Source organism: Gopherus flavomarginatus, chromosome 10, assembly GCF_025201925.1.
Source record: "Gopherus flavomarginatus isolate rGopFla2 chromosome 10, rGopFla2.mat.asm, whole genome shotgun sequence".
Lineage (NCBI taxonomy): Eukaryota > Metazoa > Chordata > Testudines > Testudinidae > Gopherus > Gopherus flavomarginatus.
In genome coordinates, this window is record NC_066626.1 from 13,904,789 (window position 1) to 13,929,835 (window position 25,047).

Sequence of the window (25,047 nt, forward strand, 5' to 3'; positions counted from 1 at the left end):
TTACTCAAGGAGTTTGAGGGCCAACTCCTCACCACGTTCATTTTAGGAATGGCTCTTGCTGGAACGAACTACTATTAGGAGGGAAGACTTGTAATGTCTGGGGGAGATGTTCTGACCCTCTGTCTCATGCTGAGACCTTACTTCGTGAATGGACCCATTGGCTTCAATTGAGCTACAACAGGAGGAAGGTATGACTCTGCATGGAGAGGAAGTTAATAGTCTGGCCTTATATGAGAAGTGCTATTGTAAATCCTGGGAACTGTGTCTTTGCAGGCCTAGTTCATTGGTAGCCCATCACACCAGTCTGAGTCTTGGCCAGTTTCCACTGAAGTCAATGGGAAAAGTCACAAGATGAGCTCCATGTAGGGATCAGACATTTCTTAGAATCATAGAATATCAGGGTTGGAAGAGACCTCAGGAGGTCATCTAGTCCAACCTCCTGCTCAAAGTAGGACCAATCCCCAACTAAATCCCCAAATCCCTAAATGGCCCCCTCAAGGATTGCACTCATAACCCTGGTTTTAGCAGGCCACTGCTCAAACCACTGAACTATACCTCTCCCCAAAACTTGATCATTTGCTCTTGGGCTGCTAGGGTCTAGGAGCGTCTGAGGCGCGAGAAGCGTGTTCATCTCCTGAGAGTGATGATATTACAGATGGGTTCCTTGGCCATCATGGTTACAGGCCTTGGGGGATGGTGAGAAAGTGAATGGCTCATTAGGAGTGTTCTCAGGAAACAAGATCTTATCCACTACCCGTAGAACAGGAGAACACACACTGCCACAGCTCACACCATGTATGTTAGTAAGGGCACAGGTTTAGCTTGCTCTGTGAACAACCAGTTGTCCATATCACTATTTCTACTGGTGCTCCAGGGCAGTTTTGTGATTTTAATTCATAAAAAATCTCCAGAAAACAGCTGCAGAAATCTCACTGGGGGCTGGTCAGAGATGCATTCAGATCTGCACTTGCAATAGAAACAGTGGGCCAAATCTTTGGTCTCACTGAGGTCAAGTGAAATTTCGCCATTGACTTGAGTGAGATGAGGGTTTGGCGCAGAGTGCTGATGGCACAGTGACAAGGTAAATGCAGATGTAGCTCAGGGAAGCTGCATGTTGAAACCAAATCAGAGGGCTAGTGTCAACGCTGCTTATATTCATAATGGGTCTGTGCATGTTGACCCAACTGTTTATGCTAGCAAAAGCCACAAAGGGCCAAATTAATTGCTGGTGTAAGGCAGCACAGGTACACCAGGAATGTACGTGTATCCAAAGTGATTACAAAACAGTCCAAAGCAAAGAGCTAGATCAATGCTGGTGACAAATGGGGCACATTTTCAACCTTGGCTGCAAACCTAGTGTGTGTCGTTTTCCAAATTATTTTGGTTCATGTTTCCCCATCACGTTCATCGGTATCAAGGGAGTTACATCCATCTGATGTTATCCGGCATCGTTTAGTGATTTGATTGACAGCTTTCATGTATCGGTCATAATTATTTTGTAGATTTCTTCAACTTGATTGTCCCCACTTGGTGGAGAAAGCATAACACAGACAGCGTGATTCTAGCGCGTGGCCGATCCCTCTTTCTCTGTGCATCCAGTCCGACCTTTCTGCAGTTTACAGTCCAAGTTGATTTCTTCCATCTATTCATCCCTCCACCTCCCATCTCTTTTTTAGCATCATTAAACATTTAAAAAGTATTCATTCTTGTTTAACTCATAACCTTATTACCCAGAAGACCCTAGCTGGGAGAAAGTTTAGGAAGATGCAAAAAAAAATATAAAAAAAAAAATCACAACAGCAAAAATGCAATTCACACTGTAGGAAGTGATAGATAAGCTGCAAGTTAATTGGCAGGTTGGAGGCATTATGAGTGGAGGAACCTGTGCAGGTATTTTCCCTTCCAAAACCTCAGCTACTGAGTCCCCATCAAGCAAAAGCAGATTAGATATCTAGCTACTGGATATATATTCTGTATATGGCATGTGAGAGAACTTTCCTGTTAGCAAAATATTCACTTTTGTTAACCCTAAAAGGTTTTGCTGGTGACCCTAGCGCAGCTGGCAGGAGGTTTAACATGTGCAGTGTAGAAGCCATTACATTTGTCTTTTAATAGACTCATCATTGGTCTATATTTTGCCTTTACAGAGTCTGCTTGCCGTGGCACTCGCGTTTTGAACACTGAGCAGGCTTCCACCAGTCCCCGTTGTGACAGTGACAGATGTTACACTCATCCACTTTCACTTCAATGCCAGCCGGAATTATGGTGGTTCCTGCAAAGCAGTTTGGACCTGGAAACACACATACAAAATAAATACATAAATTAAAATTGGAGCTGGGTGTGTATGGAAGGAGAGCGGGGGGGGGGGGGCACATGGTGGATTTGAGAGTTAGACCACATAATAAGCGTTTATGAGCAGGGGGTCTGATGAAGTCATCCCAAAGTACAACCCCTCCCCATCCCTTCAAATAATCAGCCAGTCCAACATCGCCATAGTCCATTAGCACCAGGCAGGAAATCCTGGCCCTATTGAAATCAATGGCAAAACCCTCATTCACTTTAATGCGGCGAGGATTGTGCCCATCGTGCAGTTAAACAACGTTTTCGTAGAAGCCATGAGAGTGCTCAATTGGTTTCCAAGCATAAAACAATGCTTCAGACATTTAGCTTCCTTCACAACCCTCCCCGTTCATTGGATACTTTGTCACAGTCAGAGGCTTCCCCTGAGCAGCTGATGGGTAATGCAGTGTCCCCTTCCTCCTAGACCGGCTGCAAGACCACAGAAAAACATTGGGACTAAATCTTCAGCTGCTGTAAATTGGCAGCGCTCCAGCAAAGTGAATGGAGCACTGCCAATTTATACCCGTGGCTGCTATAACTCCCTCCAGCTCCTTAAAATCAGTCCCTGGGATCCTGAGCCAGTTCCCTGATAACAATGAATAATTCACGGCATCAATAATTGATTTGCCTCCCAAACAAGCTTGGTTAGAGATTTTATTTTGTAAAGGGGATTCCTTTAATCTGCTGATCTTGCCCTTTTTTTTTTTTTTCAAAAAAATCTTTATTAGACAATTTCAAACCCAAGTCGCTTCTGAAGTCAGCAGGCTTTTTGTTTTCTCATGCTTATAAAGGCCCAACAAATAAAACATGGCCCAGCGGGTTATGTACATGCAATGCTTCTTCCCCTATACACACCCACTAGCATTATACTGTGAAATACTGAGCCTCAGCCCTCAATGAAATCAATTCTGAAAAGCCAGAGAGGTGAGAGGCTGCAGAGGTTTAGCCTCTTTGAGGACTGATGGCTGCATTATCCCAATCACTAGGTGAGCTGATTGTAGAAGTTAAATTAGCTAAACTAAACTGATTGTCACATGTATTCAGTATTGCCCAAAACTATGGTCAAGTGTAACTTCAACTGTCCTCTAGTCACATGTTTTTGCAACTGTTTTCCTACTACCTGGAGTGAATTTGCAATAATATTTTAATATCAAAGCACATGAATCACAGGCTAGCTCTAAACTCAACTTAGCACTGTTTTAAGGGAAAGCAGCTCTTCCCAAGGTGTATTTGTTTCTCTCTCTCACAGTGCATTTTAAATCTACATTTCAAGAAAAAAATGCATATCTGCAAACGTGTGTATATAAATGACTGTGCAAGGGGGAGGCTCAGTTGCATTCCAGGCTCTTTTAGTATTAACTAACCCTTGGAGCTGATTAGGCATTGGCCATTGGACTGATTTTTCTAATGGAAAATGTGGTTTCTGCAAAATAATTATTTTTAACCTAAAATACTGATTTTGCCAAAAAATTTGATTTTCCATCAGGGCAGGCCAAAGTGAAATATTTTATTTGGGGCTGGTTCAACCCAAATTAGAATATTTCATTGTCAGAAATAACCCAACATGTTTCCTTTTGAATCATTTCAACCAAACATTAAACTGCATTTTCATATTGTGGTTCATTGCCTTACAGGAGTTACAGATCTGGCACTGATCCTCAGTGGTTCAGGTGCCCAAGAGAGCTACATCTCCTGTATAAGAACAAAAACCAAAATGTTTAAGTGTCAGAATTTCTCACAGGACAGAATTTCAAAACTGCACTCAAATCTACCTACTATACCAATGTTAAGAGTCCGTTGAAAGTTTATTTCATGCCTCTAGCTTGGTGTGTGTGGAGATGTGAGTCTATGAGTATATAGCCATTGTTCTCAAGCTGTCATCACCAGTAGCTCTTTCCCACTCCATATAACTCTCAAACTGACATTATTTATAGTACAGTAGCACCTAGCTGCTTTTAGGGTGACCAGACAGCATGTGAGAGAGATTGGGACAGGGTATGTGTGTGTGTGTGTGTGGGGGGGGGGTAATAGAAGCCTATATAAGAAAAAGACCCAAAAATCAGGACTGTCCCTATAAAATCGAGAGATCTAGTCATTGTAGCTACTTTATTGGGGCTCCACTGTGGTAAGTGCTATTCTCACACATTAGTAAGAAACAGTCCCTGTCCAAACAAGCAGGCAGTCTAAACAGACAAGCCAGATGATGGATGGGGACGGAAATGACTTGCCCAAGGTCACACAGTAAATCAGTGGCAGAGCTGGGTCCAACACCCAGGCTTCCTGATGCCTGGAACAGTATCCACTGGACCTCCTGCCTTTCTTGGCCAAACCTTTGGAAACCGAAGGAAGTTTTTAAGTGTACATGTACACAGACAGACCCAAGCACACACTGGAAATGCTCTTCAAGTTTTTTGTGTTTTGAAAGATTAGCTGTTTGCATGACATTCCCTGGGACTATTGGTGGAACTGGCAACCTGTCCCAAACCTAAGTATACAAACACTGCATATATTGCAGTGGTCACCTACTTGAAAGGTTCCCTCCATTCAATGTATAACAGAAATGTTTCCATATGTATGAATTCAATAAAATAACCTCTCAAGTGACTCCCAGTTAGGTCCTGTGCTTTAACCTCACTACACAGGCAGAAACAGTTCAAAACTTTCTTCTCCTCCTCCCTTCACAAAACCATTTGCAGGAATAATGTTTGTGGCATCGCATTAAACAGAGGGAGGGTGGTGAACTTCACACATTTATCTTAAATTTGCCAGGAGTCTCGCCGGAAAACTAGAGGGATTATGGGCACAGCAAGACGTCTGGGCACTCTAAATTATAGAGAAGTCTAAATCAGAGGGTCAATCCATTTAATGGGAAGGAGGTTGAAATGCACTATGTAGCTTGGTAGGACTTACTGGTCTGTGCCTGTCACAGGCACGACTGGGAATGGGGTGGTCTAGCGCCATACCAAAGAGGTTTGCATTTTACAGCATCAGAAAACTATTTCTTTCCCCTCATTAACTTTATTAGTACCAGGACTTTATAGTACACTTCTCAGAGCTCACAGGTTTAAGTACAACAGGCCACAGGTTTGACATTGCTGGTCTTAACTACCCAGAAGTAATTTAGATCGTTGTCAAGCAGAATAGTTGGTGTTTCTTGGCTATTATTCACATTTAAGTCATCCCTCCCTTTAATAAGTGCTGCTATAAATTTAGATCAGCTTTGTTTCAGCTTTGCCTGTCCACACTAATAGAGTCATATGAGTGAGACACCTCTGATGACTTCGCGCTAGCATTTGGAGCCGTTATATACATCCAGTATCTGCTACTTTACTATCGTCCACTTTCATACTAACAGGAACCACTTCCTTGTAATCTATAGGTTAGTGCATTTGTCTTTGTTCCCCAATTGCCTGGCAGACTGTGGTGTACTAAGGTATAGCCAAGGTGCTCAAAAGTCAGGAGAGGAAGGAAGCTCTTGTGGTTAAGGCATGGGGTTGGGACTAGGAGATATGCATTCAGTTTTTGGCTCTGTTGCTGACTTTGGGCAGGCCATTTCATCTCTGTCCCTCAGGTCCCCATCTGCAAAATGGGAATAATCATTTGTGTCCTGTGTATTTAGACTATCAGCTTCTCAGGGCAAAAGTGTCTCTTACTAGGTGTTTGTCCAGCGCCCTGCCCGCTGCATTCCCAATCTTAGCCAGAACCTCTGAGAGATCATATAAATAATGGATAATTAAAATAATCCTGTCGTTACCATGTGGTGCTAACGTTGTAGCTAACGTTGTAGCAAACAACTGTGACCTTTAAATGGCCATCCAGGATCATCTCACTAGTCCTTTTAAAGGAGTGCTGTGCCTGTACTGCTACTCTGTACACCACAGCTTTAAGGAACAAGGCAGAGAAGCGTGAGTGCAGTAGCATGAGAAGCGTATTGCCTCGGAGTAATTCCTTAAGGTGGAATCAAGCATTGGCTGCATGGGCCCTGGTTGACAAAAGGGTACAGCCAGTCCTCCAGAAAGACCCACAAGAGCAAGGGAGGGGCTTCATGTGATCTCAGGCATGTTTGAAAAGAGCAGGCCTGGCTCTTCTGCAAGAAAGTGCGGGCAGCGCCAAATCCATGCATGGTGTGATTCCAGCCAAGATGAACACCTCGAAAAAGGAGCCAGCTGAAATTGAGGCACCTGCAGTGGGACTCCAGCAGATACCAGCACAGGTTTAGGGGCCTGTGTCTTTGGAGGACACTGGTGCTTGTGGGATATAGTAATGATCAAGGGCCTGATCCAAAGACCATTGAAGTCATTGGGCATCTTTCCATTGAGTTCAGGGGACTTTGGATCAGGCCCCAGTAGGTTGTAGTTAAGGCTGAGAGTGCATATCAGCAATGTACAGTAAAATATGGTACATAGTTATTGAAAATATCCCCAAACCAAGTGTGACCACCCCAGGAAATTCAGAGCCAAGGTTAAACTTAAAAGAAATCCCGACATGTTAAGGTAACACGCAGTTAGGGCACCCAAACCAGCTAAACTCTGCCCCCTAGGGATGCCATGCAATAGCCACAGGATTACGATTAATGCATTTTAATATTTGTAATCCAAGATTAGAGTCCCACCCCCACCCCATGGTGTCACTACAGGAAAAAGAGTTAAGGTTGTTTGAATGCCTTAACTGAGCATTTCCATTACTCCAAAGGGGCCTCTTTGAAGCACGTGGCATTTCTATGGCTGTCTATGTGCTTGGGCCCTATAGCTCTTTGTCCCCATCTAGTGGCTGGAACATGTAACACTTCCAATGGGAGTAGTGGGGGCAAAAGACATATCTGGCTTTAAGACTAAGCTTGATAAGTTTATGGAGGGGATGGTATGATGGGATAGCCTAGTTTTGGCAATTAATTTGGCAACTGATCTTTGATTAACAGCAGGTAAGTATGCCCAGTGGTCTGTGATGGGATGTTAGATGCGTTGGGATCTGAGTTACTGCAGAGAATTCTTTCCTGGGTGCTGGCTGGTGAGTCTTGCCCACATGCTCAGGGTTTAGCTGATCGCCATATTTGGGGTCGGGAAGGAATTTTCCTCCAGCGCAGATTGGCAGAGGCCCTGGAGATTTTTTGCCTTCCTCTGCAGCATGGGGCACGGGTCATTTGCTAGAGGATTCTCTGCAACTTGAGGTCTTCAAACCACAATTTGAAAACTTCAATAACTTGGACATAGGTTAGGGGTTTGTTATAGAAGTGGATGGGTGAGATTCTGTGGCCTGCATTGTGCAGGAGGTCAGACTAGATGATCATATTGGTCCCTTCTGACCTTAGAGTCTATGAGTCTATCTCAATCTCAGTTTATGAGTCTGCTGCTGCCATCCATCTAACAAACTTTCGTTCCAGACACTCATGCTTTTAAGATCCAGAGGTTCTGGGTTTAATCTCTATACCCAACCCAGGGCAGTGTTATAATTGATGTAGGTAGGTCTCTCTCTCTCTTTCTTCCCCTCCTTCCTGATAAACCAGAAGAGACATCAACAACAGAAAACAACGACACCCGGATTCCCTTTTAACAACCACAATGACGCTGCACTGTCTAGATAATGCTAACTGCAATTTGCATTCTGCTGTTTTCATTTTCATTCTTTATAAAATAAGGGGTTTGCTCTCCAGAACCAGGACCAAATAGCATTCTCTATTTCTGAAACCCCGCCCCCGCCCGGCCTCCTTCCTTCTTGATTTTAATGGGAGTTGTACATACAGGACTTGGCTCTCTTCTCACTCACATTGATTATGGACTCCAGCAGTGTCACCTCTGATTTATACCAGCTTGAGCAGAGAATCAGGCCTGGTCTGAGAGGACAGACTTTGGCCTGCAATTTTGCTTAAAAAAAAAAAAAATCACTCAGTATCAGCAAACATATTGTATGTAACATAATGCTGCAGGTTGGCTTAAACCTTGTTTAAACTGTGGAGTGTGTCCTCCCTCCTCATTGAAAACAGCTGTAAGAGACAGCTGGCACCTGAGACAAAGAGGGTGCGGGAGCCCATCCAGAAATCTGAACTATGTATGGGAGGGAGGGAGAGAGATAGCCTGAGAAGGGTCAGAAGATGCACAGCATAGAGAAGCTGGCTAAAAGAAAGTTGGGGCTGTAAGCAAAGAAACCATCTCCTCTTTTTGGTTCCTCCTATGTGCAGGGAAACAAGACTCTGTATATTCTTTGTTGACAAACAAGAGTGCACCACACTCTGTCATCACTTTCTCCACCCAATAGAAAATACCGACAAGATCTCAAATTCTGGTTAGTCGCTCACGGTAACAACACCACATATAATGAACAACAGCATGGTACATAAAAGTACAATGCAAAAGGCAAGATCGTGGCAAAAACTACCCCAATAAGTCTCCTGCCTAGTACATGAATGTCACTCATCCAATGCCGAATACCGAAAACATAATTTTGAACACTATTTTAAATGTATTTTATCAATTTCAACTCCGGTGATTTACATGCTAATAAATCTGATCCTAAATGAGTATGTTTGGTATTCATGAAAAGATCACTTTTTCATTCACATGGGACCTCTGCTTGGTTGATTCTGCAAACCATTTTTGTACCGGGCCTTTCTGAAAGCTGTAGTAAATGAGTTTTGCCACAGCACAAACAGGGCAGATTATAAACCCAATGTCTATATTTCTTCCACAGCCTGTTGAAGTAATTGTTTCTTCACACAGTAGGCTTACAGACTTCTGCGTGGGACTGAACCGAACTGCAGTCTGTGGTGTTCATAACAGATTTTAATTCTCTGCTTCATGAAATCTGAGACATGTTGTCGTGTTATGACACCGAGAACAGATTTTCCCATCAGGTAAACTCATTTGCTTCTGTTTAAAGTCCCAGGTCAAACACACTTGAAATGCCAATAATTGCAGCTAGCTGCATTTAAAGTTGAACTAAGCACCTGTACCTCTTCAGAACAACAGTCTGTTTGCCTGCCAGACTCCTAACAACAAACAGATTCCAAAACAGTCACCAGTTCGGGGCAAGGGTTATCCACCCCCAGGAGTACAGAGAAAAGACCTTCTCATTAAAATTTAAACAAAAGGCTTCCTCTGGAGCTGAGGGTAGCAAGGAAGGGGGAAGAACGTTTTCTCGATTGCTGCCCTAAGGCTGTCTGTTAATCATTTTATTTGAAAATTCAATACTGCCACAACTCCCACACACAGGAGAGATGGAGGGATTGCCTGGCACTTAAGGATGTAAGATTTATAGCTCCAGGCTCCAATTAACTCTGCTGAATGCGTGAGGAGGAATGCAGCCAAGCTGTGCTGGGGAAGGGGGAGGGAGCTGGGCTCTTTTAGCACCAAGGGGTTTGACAGGCTGATGAGGGAATCCTCTACCTGTCAGCTGCTAGCACAGACTGCATCCACTGACCCTGCCTGCCTGTCGCTAGCGGGGCCCAGGTTGGGAATTCTGTGTCTTCCTGCAATGGATTTTGGCAGCGTCCGTGGCACTAACACACAGCAGGGCCAGATGACACTGTCAAAGAGCTGCCAAGCTGCAGAACCAGGCTGGAAGGAGAGATGCATTCAGTGCTGGAGGGGGATTCTTCAAGGCCAGAGGGAGGGCTGGATTAGGTCTCCTGCTTTACTTCCTCCTTCCACGCCATCATGCCTGTCTGCCCCATTCCTTGCCCCACCACTCTGCTGGGGCTAAGAGAGAGCCACCCACCTCCGGCCCTGGTGATGGTCAGTGTTCCTCTCTGCCTGGTAGGCAGGGCCAGAGCCAGAGCAGGGGCCCTCGGCATTCCACACAGCAGCTAGGGTGACCAGATGTCCTGATTTTATAGGGACAGTCCCGATATTTGGGACTTTTTCTTATATAGGCTCCTATTACCCCCCCATCCCAGTCCCAATTTTTCACACTTGCTGTCTGGTCACTCTAACAGCAGCCCTCATGCCAGCACTTGGCTTCCTGCCTTGGTCGTACATTTCCAGGAGCAAAGCAGGGAGAGCTGATGGGGGCAGCAGCCACCCGAGGGGAGCTGACTGGGCGTATGTAAACCATCTAGGCTGCCAGCAAGCTAGGGGAGCCCCCTGGATCTTACCCCTCTCCCTTTGCTCTGGTCTATTTTACCTCTCCCCTACCCCCCCACATACCCTCTGTTGCTTTCATGCTCCTCTCCCGCCGTCCTCTGGTACCTCTTCCCTCATCTCTCTCCTCCCACCACTTGGTCCCTCTTCTCCCTGCCCATCTGCTCCCCTCCCACAGTGCTCTTTACAGAGCAGGACTTTGCAGTGACATTGACTAATGGGTAGTTTCATTCTGCCTGTGAGTCAGCGCTGGCTACAGCTGGGTTGTGCTTCTCTCCCCTGGGCTATGAGGGCTGGCTGGCTTCCAGGCAGTCAAGTGAACTGCCGGACCATTCTGCCCCTCAGTACAGAGCCTGCAGCAGCCAGGGGGAATAGCAGGGGAGGAGTAGCTCATGGAGGGAAACAGATCTGAGGAAGGTGCGAGCTGGGCAGGCTTCGAATGGGAGAGGGAAGAGGCGAGGTGGGGGAAGGGAACTGGGAGCACAGTGCACCCACTGGGAAGGAAAGACAAGGCAGGAGTGCCATATGTCAGGCATGCGATGTGCTTGGACCCACCTTGCACAATAGCAGCCCCACCTGGGTAAGGCCTGGAGACACTACCGCAATAGAAATGTGAATTAAATAGCAATAAGCCTACCAAGCTCTGAGATTTATTGAGCCATTAAGGACCTGACAACTGCCTCTGCATCTAACAGGAACACTGCCACACTTCAAAAAGGGCAGATCTCCTCCTTCGTGCTGTAATGTGTCCAGAGGAGTGTCCTATCAGCAGCAAAGTGCACTGTTCCAACGGCAACCTGCTTGGAATAAGTGGCTTTCTCCAGCCCTAGAAGTCGGGTAGTCACTGGGGAGCTTTCTAGCTACCTGTGCATTTACACATCTGACAGCTAATCCAGCCATACAAAGACAGAATCTTGCACTAGGGAGCAGTAGGTGGATTTGTGATAATCCCTGGAGGAATGTCAGCCTGCAAATCAATGAACAGATTACAAGGCAAAACTAAAATATTTTGATCTGCAGCAGATCTAATCTAGCTCCAATACTCTTCCCGTCATGCGTCCTTTATCCTCACCCGATAAGCGCCACCAATAAGCACGAACATATACTGCTAAGGACCAGATTTGGCCACCTCTATTAAGCTTAAGCTCTAAGAAAAACACTAAACTAACGCAAACCTAGCAATAAAAAGCACAAGCAGCGGCAAAACGGCATTTCCCACCGATACTTCTTATGGATCTTCTGTCACAAGGCAACTGAAAGAACGCTGGACGAGGGTGCAAAAAGCCACAGACCCACGGGCTGGTGCCAGCAAACCCTTGCTACCATTCGAGTGTAATATCAAGCACTCCCCTCAGCAGCAAGGATCGGGCCCTACATTGCTATGGGAAAGGCAGTGGGAACTCAGAGGGACGCTGTGCCGAGTTTCAGGAACATGGGCTTATTGCACCAGAGGTGCTTGGCTCTTCTTTGCCTGCCCTGCTCTCTCTGGAGTGACACGTTCCCCTTCGGAGGAGGATGCACTGATGACTCCTCTGTGTGCTGAGTCTAAGTGACTGCTCCAATTTTAGGAATTAGGATGAGACCTTCATGGGGGTGGGGGAAGGAGATAGGTTATTCCATTACTGTCTATTTCTGGAACCTTCCTCAGAAGCAGCCGGCACTGGCCACTGCCAGAGACAGGATTTTGGACTGGATGGACCTTGGGTCTGATCCAGCTGGTGATTCCTATGTGCTTATGTTGTATGCAACGGGCAGATGGTTCCTCCCCGGTGCTCATGCGTGAGGGCCCATTGTAATCCAGCTCCTAGCGAGGCATTTAAACCCACAGGGACAGGTGGGGTGGGGGAAGTGGGAGCAATCAAAGGCCCAAAACTTATTGGGTCAGACCCTCAGCTGGTGTCAGTTGCCAGGTTTATACCAGCTGTGGCTCTTCTCCATTAACAATAACGTAGATTAATGAATGCTAATGACATGGGGCGCTCAGGCAGCAAGAGTTTTATGTTCCTGGTTTAACACTGACTGAAATGAGTTAAAAAACAGTCATGAGTTTTTGTTTGATTGCTAAGCTAACATTTTGAATGTGCCATAATCCAAGCCTTATGCTTCCTTTTTATGATCCTGGATGAGTACCTGTGTTGAAGACAAATGCCAGAGAAGCATCCAACCCAACTGCTGTTGAGCCACTTTTAGAGTAAATTATGACTTTGTCCCTACTCCCTGTAACGGCATTATTGAGATGTGGAATAAAACATTAGAATTCAATAGCATCGTGCAAGGATTGACTGAAAGCAAACAAGTAGCAGGGAGCATGTGGTTTAATTTTCTTTCAGACGCTGAGCATATGGCATCATGCCGACATTTTGTACATCTTAGCAGTTCAGTGCCAAATGCCACAGCGATTCCTAAGCACTGGGGGCTACATTCTGCTCTCTGTTACATCTCAGGCAAGCCAAATGAAATCCATGGCTTTCCCTGGGGGCCGACATCCGTGCAGAACTGAGCCATGTATGTGTGAATGAATGCTGCAATAAATGATTAAACACTGTGAGTGAGCAGGAATTACATAGGGCAGATGGTGACACACTGAACAGTACCCTACACTATGAGAAGTCCTACTGAGTTAATAATAATAATAGGGTTCCAGTAAATAAAGTACTTTATTAGCAAGTAAAGATATCATAATATGACCTTAAATTTTTCCCAGCGAGACTAGTCTGTATGGCCTCCCCAACCCAATATGGCTAACATCTCCAAAGTAATTCAGATCATTGGTTAATCCAAGGGGTATATATTGTTTTAGGAAGAGGAGAACAGATACTTTCTTATCTATCTCATGTTGGTTAATTCTGGCCAATTACCTGGCATATAGTAAGTACATTTAAATATATTACCTCTGTCTCCCAAACAATGTGGCACATTCTCAAGGAGCGGAAATTACATTGTGTAACCAGGAGAGGGTGTTGGCTTGTTTTTTTTGCTAGAGGTAATAATCCTCCCCTTGGCTCCATAGAACATTCAGAGCTGGGTAGATACCGCAAACATTCCTATGAATATTCATTCAAATGTCTTAAAGAATTTGCTGTCAGAGTTTGCAGTCCATGAATATTCTACCAGAAATGCTTGCTGAAATGGAAAGAGTTTCGAGCAAGTATGGCAGAACCTTCTCAGAAAGCAAATGCCAATTTCCTAGCCACGAATATTTACACCAGAAACCTCCTTCTGAGTTATGACCATCCAATCGGGGAACCAAAACAATAGCATCTGGCCTGCATGTCCAATCCAAACAACTCATATCCCCAGCACTGATTATTCAGAAAATACTGACCACACACAAGCTACAGAGCAAGAATTATAGATAAAATAAATGCGGGGAGGGAAGGGGAATGCAATCTGCTTGAAGCTAATCCACAAAGCGAGAAAGAGGTGAAAATTGTAAAATAAGTTATTCATTACAAATTATTCCCCCAGCTCTATTAATATTTATGCATTCACAGTAAGTCTGCTTAATTTCTCACGAGGGTGCCTGAAATAATGACTGTGGCCCATGTAGGAGCGTATCCGGGGTAGAGGAAAGAACTGGAATAGGACTAAACCCGGATTCTATTCTGCATTCTGCCACTATAGTCTTGTATGTATTACTTTGTTTTCGTAAAGCATAAAAGGAGGTTATTGATTTACCATTCCAGGCCCTTGTGTCAACTTTTCATAATACCCAACTCAACCCCCACATCCTTGCAAGACAATGGACAAGTTCCAAACCCTGGGTGCCTCAGTTTATTCATTTATGGAATGAATATAATGAATATCACAACACTGGGATTTTTTTAAATACCTTGTGCCTGATTTCCAAGGCCTTGCACCTGGCTTAGCCATGTACATTGACACTTGTCCTAAATCATTGCACTCTTCTGAGCTGGTAAAATGGTCCAGCCACGCTGCACAGCTGTACAAGTCACATGGCACTGGAGCTCCTTTGAGGTTTCTCAATGAAAGGAGTTAGAACAGAGCTTCTCTGCCTATTCTTGAACTTGTGGTGACAAGTTACTGCAAGCGCTATAACAAGTACCAGTAAACATAACCCAACACTCTCTGTTGCGGTCCAACCTCAATACTTGTGCATCACACAGCTTGGCTATAGAACCAATAAATGCTCTTAAATGCACCAGAATCCAGCCAAATAATGCTATAAAATAAAGAGCAAAGCAATTGGGCCAGTGTATATTCTCACTGAATTTCCATTTTTGGCTCTTTTCTATTGCTATCATTATTTTTGGAGGATACCCTCACCCACAGTTATTTTTCCCAAAGCTTTCCCCTCCTATCCATTGTCAGACAAGTCAGGAACTGTGTGTTCAACCTGTTTGGGTTTTTTGGTTGTTTCAGGAGGTGTGGTCTAATCACATGGATCAGCTATTTCACGTACCTTACAGGCTGGAGACATTTCAAAATTCCCTGCTCTGCCCACCTGGATGTATCATGAGCCAGGTTCTGATGCCTTGACTCACACTGAATAGGATGTTATGGCACAGGCAGGTCCTTGGATGCCAAGGGCACTACTCACAGAGTGAGTTATCACTCAGTATGACTGTGGATATCAGAATAAGAATATAAGAACAACCATAATGGGTCAGGCCAAAGGTCCATCTAGTCCACTATCCTGTCTTCCGACAGTGGCCAGTGCCAGGTGCCCCAGAGGGAATGAACAGAACACGTCATCATAGAGTGATCCATCCCCTGTCGCACATTCCCAGCTTCTGGCGAACAGAAGCTAGGGATACCATCTCTGCCCATCCTGGCTAATAGCCATTGATGGACCTATCCTCCATGAATTTCATAGAATATCAGGGTTGGAAGAGACCTCAGGAAGCCATTTAGTCCAACCCCCTGATCATAGCAGGACTAATCCCCAAATAAATCATCCCAGCCAGGGCTGTGTCAAGCCTGATCTTAAAAACCTCTAATGAAGTAGATTCCACCACCTCCCTAGGTAACCCATTCCAGTGCTTCACCACCCCTCTAGTTAAAAAGTTTTTCCTAATATGCAATCTAAACCTCCCCCACTGCAATTTGAGACCATTACTCCTTGTTCTGTTATCTGGTACCACTGAGAACAGCCTAGATCCATCCTCTTTGGAACCCCCTTTCAGGTAGTGAAAGCAGCTATGAAATCCCCCCTCATTCTTCTCTTCTGCAGAATGAACAATCCCAGTTCCCTCAGCCTCTCCTCATAAGTCATGTGCCCCAGCCCCCTAATCATTTTTGTTGCCCTCTGCTGGACTCTTTCCAATTTTTCCACATCCTTCTTGCAGTGTGGGGCCCAAAACTGGACACAGTACTCCAGATGAGGCCTCATCAATATTGAATAGAGGGGAATGATCACGTCCCTCGATCTGCTGGCAATGTCCCTACTTAAACAGGCCCAAATGCTGTTAGTCTACTTGGCAAGAAGGGCACACTGTTGACTTGTATCCAGCTTCTTGTCCACTGTAATCCCTAGGTCCTTTTCTGCAGAACTGCTGCCTAGCCATTCAGTCCCTAGTCTGTAGCAATGCATGGGATTCTTCCGTCCTAAGTGCAGGACTCTGCAGATGTCCTTGTTGAACCTCATCAACCTTATCTAGCTCTTTTTTGAATCTGGTTCCTAATGGTTCTAGTGGACCCTGTTTCTATATGATAATGCCATTTAGATACACTGATCTTGCACAAGCTTGTCAGATGTTAATTCCTTTCTCTCAACCTATTTATACAGCACTCCAAACAACTATTTATAGCAGTTCAGAGTATAAGAAAAGATCTCAACTCTTGTCCTTGATTAACTTGTCAAAACAGTGAGGGAGGTTTGGCTTCCCCCCCAAGATACCGAAACTTAAAGATAAACTCTTCTTTGGGGCCAAAATAAGGAATTCAAAAGTCAGCTGATTAAGATGAGGTTTGCCTCTCTATAGGAGTAGATTTAAAATAATACTCCAGGATTCTACAGTGCTGGTCAAAAACAACAAAAACAGAACAAAAACACAGCAGCAACTCTTGGAATATATTGGATAGTGACAATTCTATAGTATTGCTTTTATTAGGCCAATAACAATACTGACTTATATTTATAATGTTTTTCCAAACACAACAAGTGTACCAAAAATACCAGATTTGTCATCATACATAAAGTAAAGGGGGGTAAGTTAAAGGGAGAAGAGGGGAAGCAACACATCTATCTTCAGAGTCTACATCGGGGTGGGCAAACTTTTTGGCCCAAGTGCCACATCAGGGTTGTGAAACTATACGGAGCGCTGGGTAGGGAAGGCTGTGCCTCCTCAAACAGCCTGCCCCCCCCATCTGTTCTCTCCCACTTCCCACCCTGACTGCCCCCCTCAGAACCTCCGACCGCCCCGCTCAGAACCCCTGACCCATCCAACCCCCACTTCCTGTCCCATGACTGCACCGACACCTATCCACACCCCTACCCCCGACAGGCCCCCCTGGATTCCCACGCCTATCCAAGCTCTCTGCTCCCACTCCCCTGATCCTCCGCCAGAATCTCTGCCCCATCCAACCACCTCTGCTCCCTGTCCCCTTTCCCCCCCAGGACTCCCTGCCCCTTATCCAACGCCTCTGCTCCCCGCCTTCTTACCACTCTGCTCAGAGCAGCAGGTGCTCACAGCCCCGCTGCCTGGCCAGAGCCTGCCATGCCACTCACGCTGCCCAACAGGAGCAACGGGCCAGAGCACTGGCGCTGTGGCAAAGGGAGGCTTGGGGGAAGAGGTAGGCAGGGGAGGGGCTGGGGGCTAGCCTCCCTGCCCGGGAGCTCAGGGGCTGGGCAGGATGGTCCCACAGGCTATAGTTTGCCCACATCTGGTCTACATTAATCTTAGACCTCTCAACAGTCAGCCCATAGGTTGCCTATCCCTGATGTAGACCAATAACTACCTCCCCTACTCCCCCCTCCAAAAAAACCAACCCCATAACTACAAAACCAAAACAAAAACACCCTGCAAGATTCAAAGCAATGCAGGTAGAAGTCCAGCAGCAGAGTGGGAGCTATGCAGTGTATTGCACTGAATGCATCCTGCCTTGTGGGTGGATGGCATGTGTGTGTACTCAGTGCAAGGTGCTCATGACCCAGAGAGACCAAGTATGGGCTCTGGAGACCAGAGCAGATGAGCTGGAAGAGCTAAGGGAGACAGAGGAACATATGAGACTTTTTGGGACACAGTAGAATAGTCCCACCTCAAATCTGACAGCCTCTGTGCTGTAGAGCAGGATTGAAGTCTCAGGGAAGGAGGACATCAAAGCGGAGCAGAGGGAAACTCTCTCATAGTTGGGAACCTCCTTCCAGATGATCTCATGCTTTCCTCTCACACCGAGGACACCTCAAAGAGACATGTAATAGTAACTGGGAATTCAATTAGAAATATTGACTGCTGGGTTTGCAATGATTGGGAGAACTGCATGGTGAATAGCCTGCAGGGTGTGAAGTTTATGGATCTCTCGAGACATCTAGACTGGCTTATGTGCAGTGCTGGGGAGAAGCCGGTGGTCATGGCATATGTAGGTACCAATGACACAGGGAAAGGTATGCGAGAGTTTCTGGAGGGCAAATTTAGGCTGCTGGGTTATTAAAGTCCAGGACCTCCGCGGTAGCATTCTCTGAAATGCTTCGAATGTCACACACTGGGCTAGTTGGACGGGCAGAACTGCAGGGTCTCAGTGAATGGCTCTGATGATGGTGTTTGGAGGAGGGATTTAGATTTATTAGGAAGTGGGTAGCCTTTTGGGAAAGGAGGTGCCTATACAGGCAGGATGGGCTCCATCTAAACCAAAACACCTAAATTGCTGGCATATAAAAGGTTGCAGGGGAGTTTTTAAACTAAGGGCTGGGGGAAAGCTGATTGGTTCCGCAGCACACACGGATCAGACAGAGGCATCCCATAGGAGAGGATTTATTAAAGGGGATACTCTAGATCCTAGTCAAGAGGAGAGAATAGAACTTGACAAAATACAGGTAGGAACAGAAAAGAAACTGTGAAACGGAAGAGACTCTGATTCAATTACATCACATGAAGGCAGACAACTAAATATTGACAGATCTTTTCAGTGCTTGTACACAAATGCTAGATGTCTAAATACTAAGGTGAGGGCCTGGTATTAACTGAGGATATTGCTATAGTAGGCATCATTCCACCGAGTTTCTCTGATGCTGATCAATGGGACACAGTAATACCGGAGTACAAGACACATAGGAATGACACAGTAGCTCGTGCTGGTGGGGGAGTGACAGTCTATGTGATAGAATGCACAGAGTCAGCTAGAGTAAAACTCTTCAATGAATCAAGCTGTACAATAGAATCTCTATGGCTAGAAATTCCAGGCTTGAACGATAAGCGAATAGCAACAGCATGGTCACTGTGATCGTAACATGTTCAGGGAGATTAGAGAGAAACAAGAAGAGAAAACCCAATAATAATTACGTGTACAAGGGTAATACCAGGAGATACTAACTGAAATCAGGGCCCCATTCCGTACGTACACACAGCAAGAGACAGCTGCTTCTCTAGACATAGAAAAGGAAACAGGGACTTACCTAAGGCTAGTGACACAGGTAGGAAGAGAACACAGGTCTCCTGCCTCCCAGGCCAGTGGCCTGCCTACCAGTCTCTCTCTCTCTACTCAGGTGCCCATTGCCTTCCTCTCCCTGCCACCAATAGAATAACTTCACCAGGCCAGCAGAACCGTTTCTGAACTGTGGCAGTTCCTCAGAGGCGAAATGTGCAGCATCTATTCAAAATATGCTGCATTCTTATCAACAGTCTGTATTCAGCAGTTATTCAAGGTGGGGCAGAGGTGTAAAAAGCGACTAAAATTCAGGTTTAAAACCCACCAAACTGCAGCAAATTACCCCCTTCCCTCCCCAGCCATGGCAGGAAGCAGGGTGTTGTGGTTGGTGTAAATCTCTGATGCAGTAGGCAACAGCTTTGACAACCCATCTGCCACCACAAATGCTAGTCCTCAAAATGCCACAGTTTGTAAGCTGTGTGTGCTGTATGTAAATATTTTCAGCGTAGGCAGGTGAATCCTGCTTGCTAGGGTAAACAATAAATCCTCTGTTATAGACCCCGAGATGCAGACCTGATTGACTGCAGTCTTGCTCTTCACATCTAGCTTCCCCCAATAGAAGTCCCTAGTAGGAATGCAGACTTGCCATCTGGGATCCAAGGAAGTGAGAGCCTTTTGTGCTGAGAGCAATATGGGTGAGAAACTTGGGAAGCAAAGCAAAGCAAAGCTGAGCTGTTCTGGCAAGCATCCCCGTGAGAAAGAAGATGCTTCTCTGTCTCTGACAGTATGGATTAAATCATTACAAATCCTTCCAAGTTTTTTCCTACAGAGTCTTTGCATTAGAATATTGAGATAAGAACACTTCCTCCTGGATGAAAACTTTCCACTGTTGTGGGAAGGTCACCAGTCAGGAGACGCAGTTGTTCCTCATCCAGCCAGAAATAATGGTATGGCCTCCATTCAAATCTTTGTTCTGTGATTAGTGGTTTTTAAGAGACAAACAGTGCCCTTGAATAGAGCTGGGAGAGTTTAATCCAAAAGTTATTTTTCAGTAAAAAAATGTAGATATGGACGAACGGAACTATTTCACCAATTCGCATCAATTTCAATAATGTGTTTCAACCCAAAAAAACCTAAAAAAAAATCTGAAATTTTAAGAGTTTTATTTTGTGATTTTTGAAATTTCAACTTTTTAATTCAAAATGATTTTTTGTTTCAAAGTTACTTTAATTTTATTTTAAATAGAAAAGAACCTTGAAATATAAAAACATCATTTTGATTCAAACAAAATGCTTAATTCAAACCAAAATGTTGGTTTTTGTTTACTTTTCACCAAAATTTTTAATAAAGTTGGTTTTTGGGTGAGCCCCAAATGATTTTTTTAAAATGTTGGGGAATTTTCAGAGAACTTGAATAAGGAGTGATTGACAGCCCTACAGGCTTACACAGAGTTGGTTGAAAGTTTCTTAAAGAATTTTTTTTTCTGACAAATACTAAAAATAATGACAAAATGAAAACTTTTGCAAACAAATTTCCATTTCTGTGGCAATTTCTCAAGTTTCCTCAAAAAAAAAATCCCCAAACTCCAAGACTGTTTCAAGCAACTGAAATGGTTGCTGTTTTGACAAGAACCCGAGCAATTTTGAGGATTTTTTTTTTTTGCGCAGGAAGGAAGGGAAGAGAAAAAATAAATTCCCAACCACCTCGAGTCCCAATTCTCTTTATTCAAGGAACAGGAAGAGCACAGACAAGTTTTGGAAGCCAAGTCAACATTTCCTGACTTGCCGGAAGCCCCCTAGAAGCTCAATTTCCATGCCCAATTGATCCTTGACCTCTCTGCTGAAAGTGCTAATAAAAGATGCTAACTGAAGACAAACATGATGATGGTTTTTGTTCTGTGACCCCCCTCTTCCCTAACAACTGAGATTTCCAACACATGTTGAATAGGCCATCACATGATAATGGATTTTAGCTACTCCTAATTTGGGTCACATTCATCCTAGTGACCTCGAAGTGAAAGACTTAGCATCCCATTACCAATCTCCTGTCCCATCCAATCCATCATAAAGATTTAAGGCCTGCTACACCATTGCCCCACACCTTGTGGGATCAGTGCAAGTTGGGGGTCAAATGTCTGATTGTTTTATACTTATTTTGTGACTGTGTACATAAGCAACAGGTGCAGAACAATGGACAGTCAGGCCTTCAGTTTTATCTTTGTTATGTTCCTTTCTGGACACAACAAAATAGACCTAATCTAAAGCTCACTGAAATCATTAGGGATCTTTCCCCTTGACTTCAATGGGCTTTGAACTTACCCTTGACAACAATGGGCCCAGTCTTCCAAGTAAGAAACTAATTGAGAATATTGGCATAAGTGGAACTACATAAATCTCCACAAACTACTCTTGAATTGTTTTCCATCTTCTCCAGTAATTCTACTTCTGAGAAGATGATTTAACAGCATTTCTGAAGCTCTCTCTATTCACTTGTCAGGTTTTCTAGCTATCATTTATTTTGCAGGGCAACTAAGGAAGCTGCTACTTAAGAGTTACTATAGCAAGTAAAAGAATTATTTGCAGTTTCTTTATCTATTTGAAAGCAAAGTTGTTTACTCAAATTAAACAGTAAATCATTAAGAGGAAGCTCAATCCAATTCCCTTTCAAATCTAAGGGAGTCTTTCCTTTGACTTAAGTAGGAGCTGGATCAGATCCAGGAAAGTATCACCACAACCCTGTAGTCTGAGGACAGCTAACAAACGCAATGGTCCCAATTCTCATTTACTCTAAGGCCTCTTTGTACTATTCAGGCAGTGTAAAGGAGCTTTAAAGTCATGAGTTAAGAGGGAAGGTTCTGTCATGGATCAGTATTTGGTTAAAAGACAGGAAACAAAGGGTAGGAATAAATGGCCAGTTTTCATAGTGGGGAGGAGTAAATAGCAGGGTCCCCCAAGGATCTATACTGGGAAAAGTGCTGTTCAACATATTCATAAATGATCTGGAAAAGGGGGTAAACAGTGAGATGTACATTTGTATTAAAGCCAAAGCTGACTGTGCAGAGTCACAAAGGGAATCTCATAAAATTGGGTCACTGGGCAACAAAATGGCAGATGAAATTCAGTGTTGATAAATGTAAAGTAATGCACTTTGAAAAGCAATCTCAACTGTACACACAAAATGATTGTGTTTATATTAGCTGTTACCATTTAAAGATCTTGGAATCATCATGGATAGTTCTCTGAAAACATCTGCTCAACGTGCAGCAGCCACCAAAAAAAAAAAAAGCGCAAACAGAATGTTAGGAACCATCAGGAAAGGATTACATAAGCCAGAAATTAGCATAATGCCACTATATAAATCCATAGTACTCCCACACCTTAAATACTGGGTGCAGTTCTGGTGGTCCCATCTCAAAAAGGTATATTAGAATTGGAGAAAGTACAGAGAAAGGCAACAAAAACTATTAGGGACATGGAACAGTTTCCACGTGAGGGGAGGTTAAAAATACTAGGACTGTTCATCTTGGCCTATGACTACACTAAAGAGAATATTCACACCTCTGAGCAACATAGGTGGGAGTGTAGACATAGAAAAGAGAGAACTAAGGGTGGGGAGGATATGATAGTCTATAAAATCAGGAATGGTGAGATGGAAGTGAATCAGGAAGTGTGATTTACACAAGAACCAGAGGTAACCCGATAAAATTAATAGGCAGCGGGTTTAAAACAAACAAAAGGACGTACTTCTTCACATAATGCACAGTCAACCTGTGGAACTCATTGCCAGGGGATGCTGTGAAGGCCAAAAGCATAACTGGGTTCAAAAAAATAATTAGTTAAGTTCATGGAGGACAGGTCCATCAATAGCTGTTAGCCAAAATTGTCAGGGACACAACCCCATGGCTTCAGGTGTCCATAAACCTATGAGTGCCAGAAGCTGGGACTGAATGATGGGATGGGTCATTTGATAAATGCCCTGCTCTGTTCATTCCTTCTGAAGCACCTGGCACTGGCCACTGTTGGAAGACAGGATACTGGGCTAGATGGACCATTCACATGACCCAGGATGGCCGTTTTTATGAGAATCAGGCTCAATAAGCCAAATTCTGCTCTCAGTTACACCAAAGCAACCCACAATGGAACCAATGATCTGGTGCCTGTGTGTATAAGACCAGCAAATTAATTAGAAGGCTCTGAGGTCATAGATTCTATGCAGGGTGATGGGCCAAAGTCAGAAGCAGATGTCTATTAACCAAGCTGCAAGGGTATTGCTTTCATTTCGCTGGAACACTGTTATCATCTCAAATCCCATCTTCCCTATCTTTGTAATTACTAACACACACATGTATGGAGCCTAGCCCTGAATGGCATCAGTTTTAATAGGCTATTCCTCTGCTACGTGGCTTTCACAGAGATATTCTGATGAAGAAAAGTTTATGAAACAGACGCTATACCAAGGCACGTCAATGGTGATTTGCCCAGGCAGCCTCAACAGTCCACTGCATTTCAGTCTAATAAATATAGGGGATAAGCTTGTATTTTCTAAATGATGATCTGCCTGCCACTGACACAGATTGATTTAATCTTAGCTGCTTTGCATCAAACTTAGATTACCAATAGCTTGTTATCATTCTTAATCAAGTGCAATAGTCCCCAAACAAATCAGGGACGGGAAGGCATCCTAAGGGAATACACTGCATTACTCCTTTTTATTGATGGCACAGTTACTTAATTTGATGAGGAGACATAAATGCAGGCAGCACTAGATACTGAAGCAGAAATGTTTTGGTACAAAGAAGATCTATAGATGCAATTTGAAAGCACTCTGCTTAGGAAGGATGGCTTCTACCAATGGAAATTTTGAGATGAGATGTGCACACAGAATACAGATTACTACTCCAACAGGAAGTTAAATACAGACTGCTGCTTTTAGCATTTAAAACAGATCAGCTGAAAATTGCATCTCCAAGTTCCTTTCCCCAGGCAATTCCTGAGCATTATGTCTGAGGTAACAGTGCAAAGGCATGCCATCCATCCAAGCCTAAACGAAGCTAAGCTGCTCGTGTATTCGGATGTTTCCCACAGGTGTATTACTGTATGATCATCTCCAGCATAGCTATCCCTCCAGATTGCTCAGTTCTAATTAGTTACCCTTATGATGTTCCTGATTGGTAGTAAATGCCCTGTACTTGGTAACCATGCACTGGGGTTTCCATTTTTGAAAAAAAAAAAAAAATTGGTGAAGTCTTATGAGTGTATGCAAAATAGAGTTGTGTGAACTCTGGAAACCTTCCTCTTCACTGCAGAGTAGCCTTTCATGCTAGCAGAATCCTTTCCCTACCAAATAATGGCACAGACCCAAGCTGCTCCATTGCTCCCCAGCAGCACATATAACTCAAAGAGGGACATATTTGCCACTGTTTCCTAGCAAGTGCTATGGAGTTATCCACCACTGCTGTAGAAAGAAGGCAGGAAGAAAGTTGCCTGTATATGTTAGCTATTAATTAGGGCCACAATTCAGAAAAGCACTAAACCATGTGCTTGGATCCATCTATGTGCAAGACAATATTTAAGCACATACTTAGTTTAAAGCATGTGCTTATGTTCAATCTTGAATAGGAATACATTCCTGACTAGAGGTCTAAGGCTGTGCAAATGTGCAGAAACAGCTCAACAAAAAGGCCAGAGAAATTTCCGGCAAATTCATTTTGCCCACGTTCACTCCCCAAAATGTCTGTATTTTCCTAAAATTTCATAAAAATGGTAATTCAGTCACAAGGACAAGCAAAACCTCGACATTTGGCTGTGGAAACAACCCCATTCAAGGCTGATGTGGATCTTTAAAGGAAGTGCAAGCAATTCTGACTTTATCTGCGTTCTGTTTCAGTCTCACATTTTGAATTTCACTGCAAATATTTTGCCCACCTTCACGACCAGCATTGCTTCTCTGTTATGAGCAGTAATGGGGCTTGATTCAGAGAGCTAACGCTGACAGCACGACCCTCTGAACTAGATTTGCTGGATCTCACAGATGAGTTTAAGGCCCAGCTTAGAGTTTTGTGATTTCCTTTGTTTTATTCTGAGCACAA

The 25,047-nt window shown here is 44.1% G+C and overlaps 1 protein-coding gene across 4 annotated transcripts in view; it reads right to left on the minus strand.

Moving 5' to 3' along the window:
- The window catches only part of VWC2L (von Willebrand factor C domain containing 2 like), a 140,857-nt gene that overhangs the window by 52,628 nt on the left and 63,182 nt on the right, over positions 1-25,047 (minus strand). For 2 of the 4 annotated variants that reach the window (XM_050916209.1, XM_050916210.1), the window contains exon 4: positions 2,142-2,290. The exons of 1 other annotated variant lie outside the window; for it this stretch is intronic. In XM_050916209.1, the coding sequence (XP_050772166.1) occupies positions 2,142-2,290 (149 nt within the window). Of the gene's footprint in view, positions 1-2,141; positions 2,291-25,047 lie in introns of those variants that run through there. One more of the 4 variants, XM_050916212.1, reaches the window with a different exon arrangement.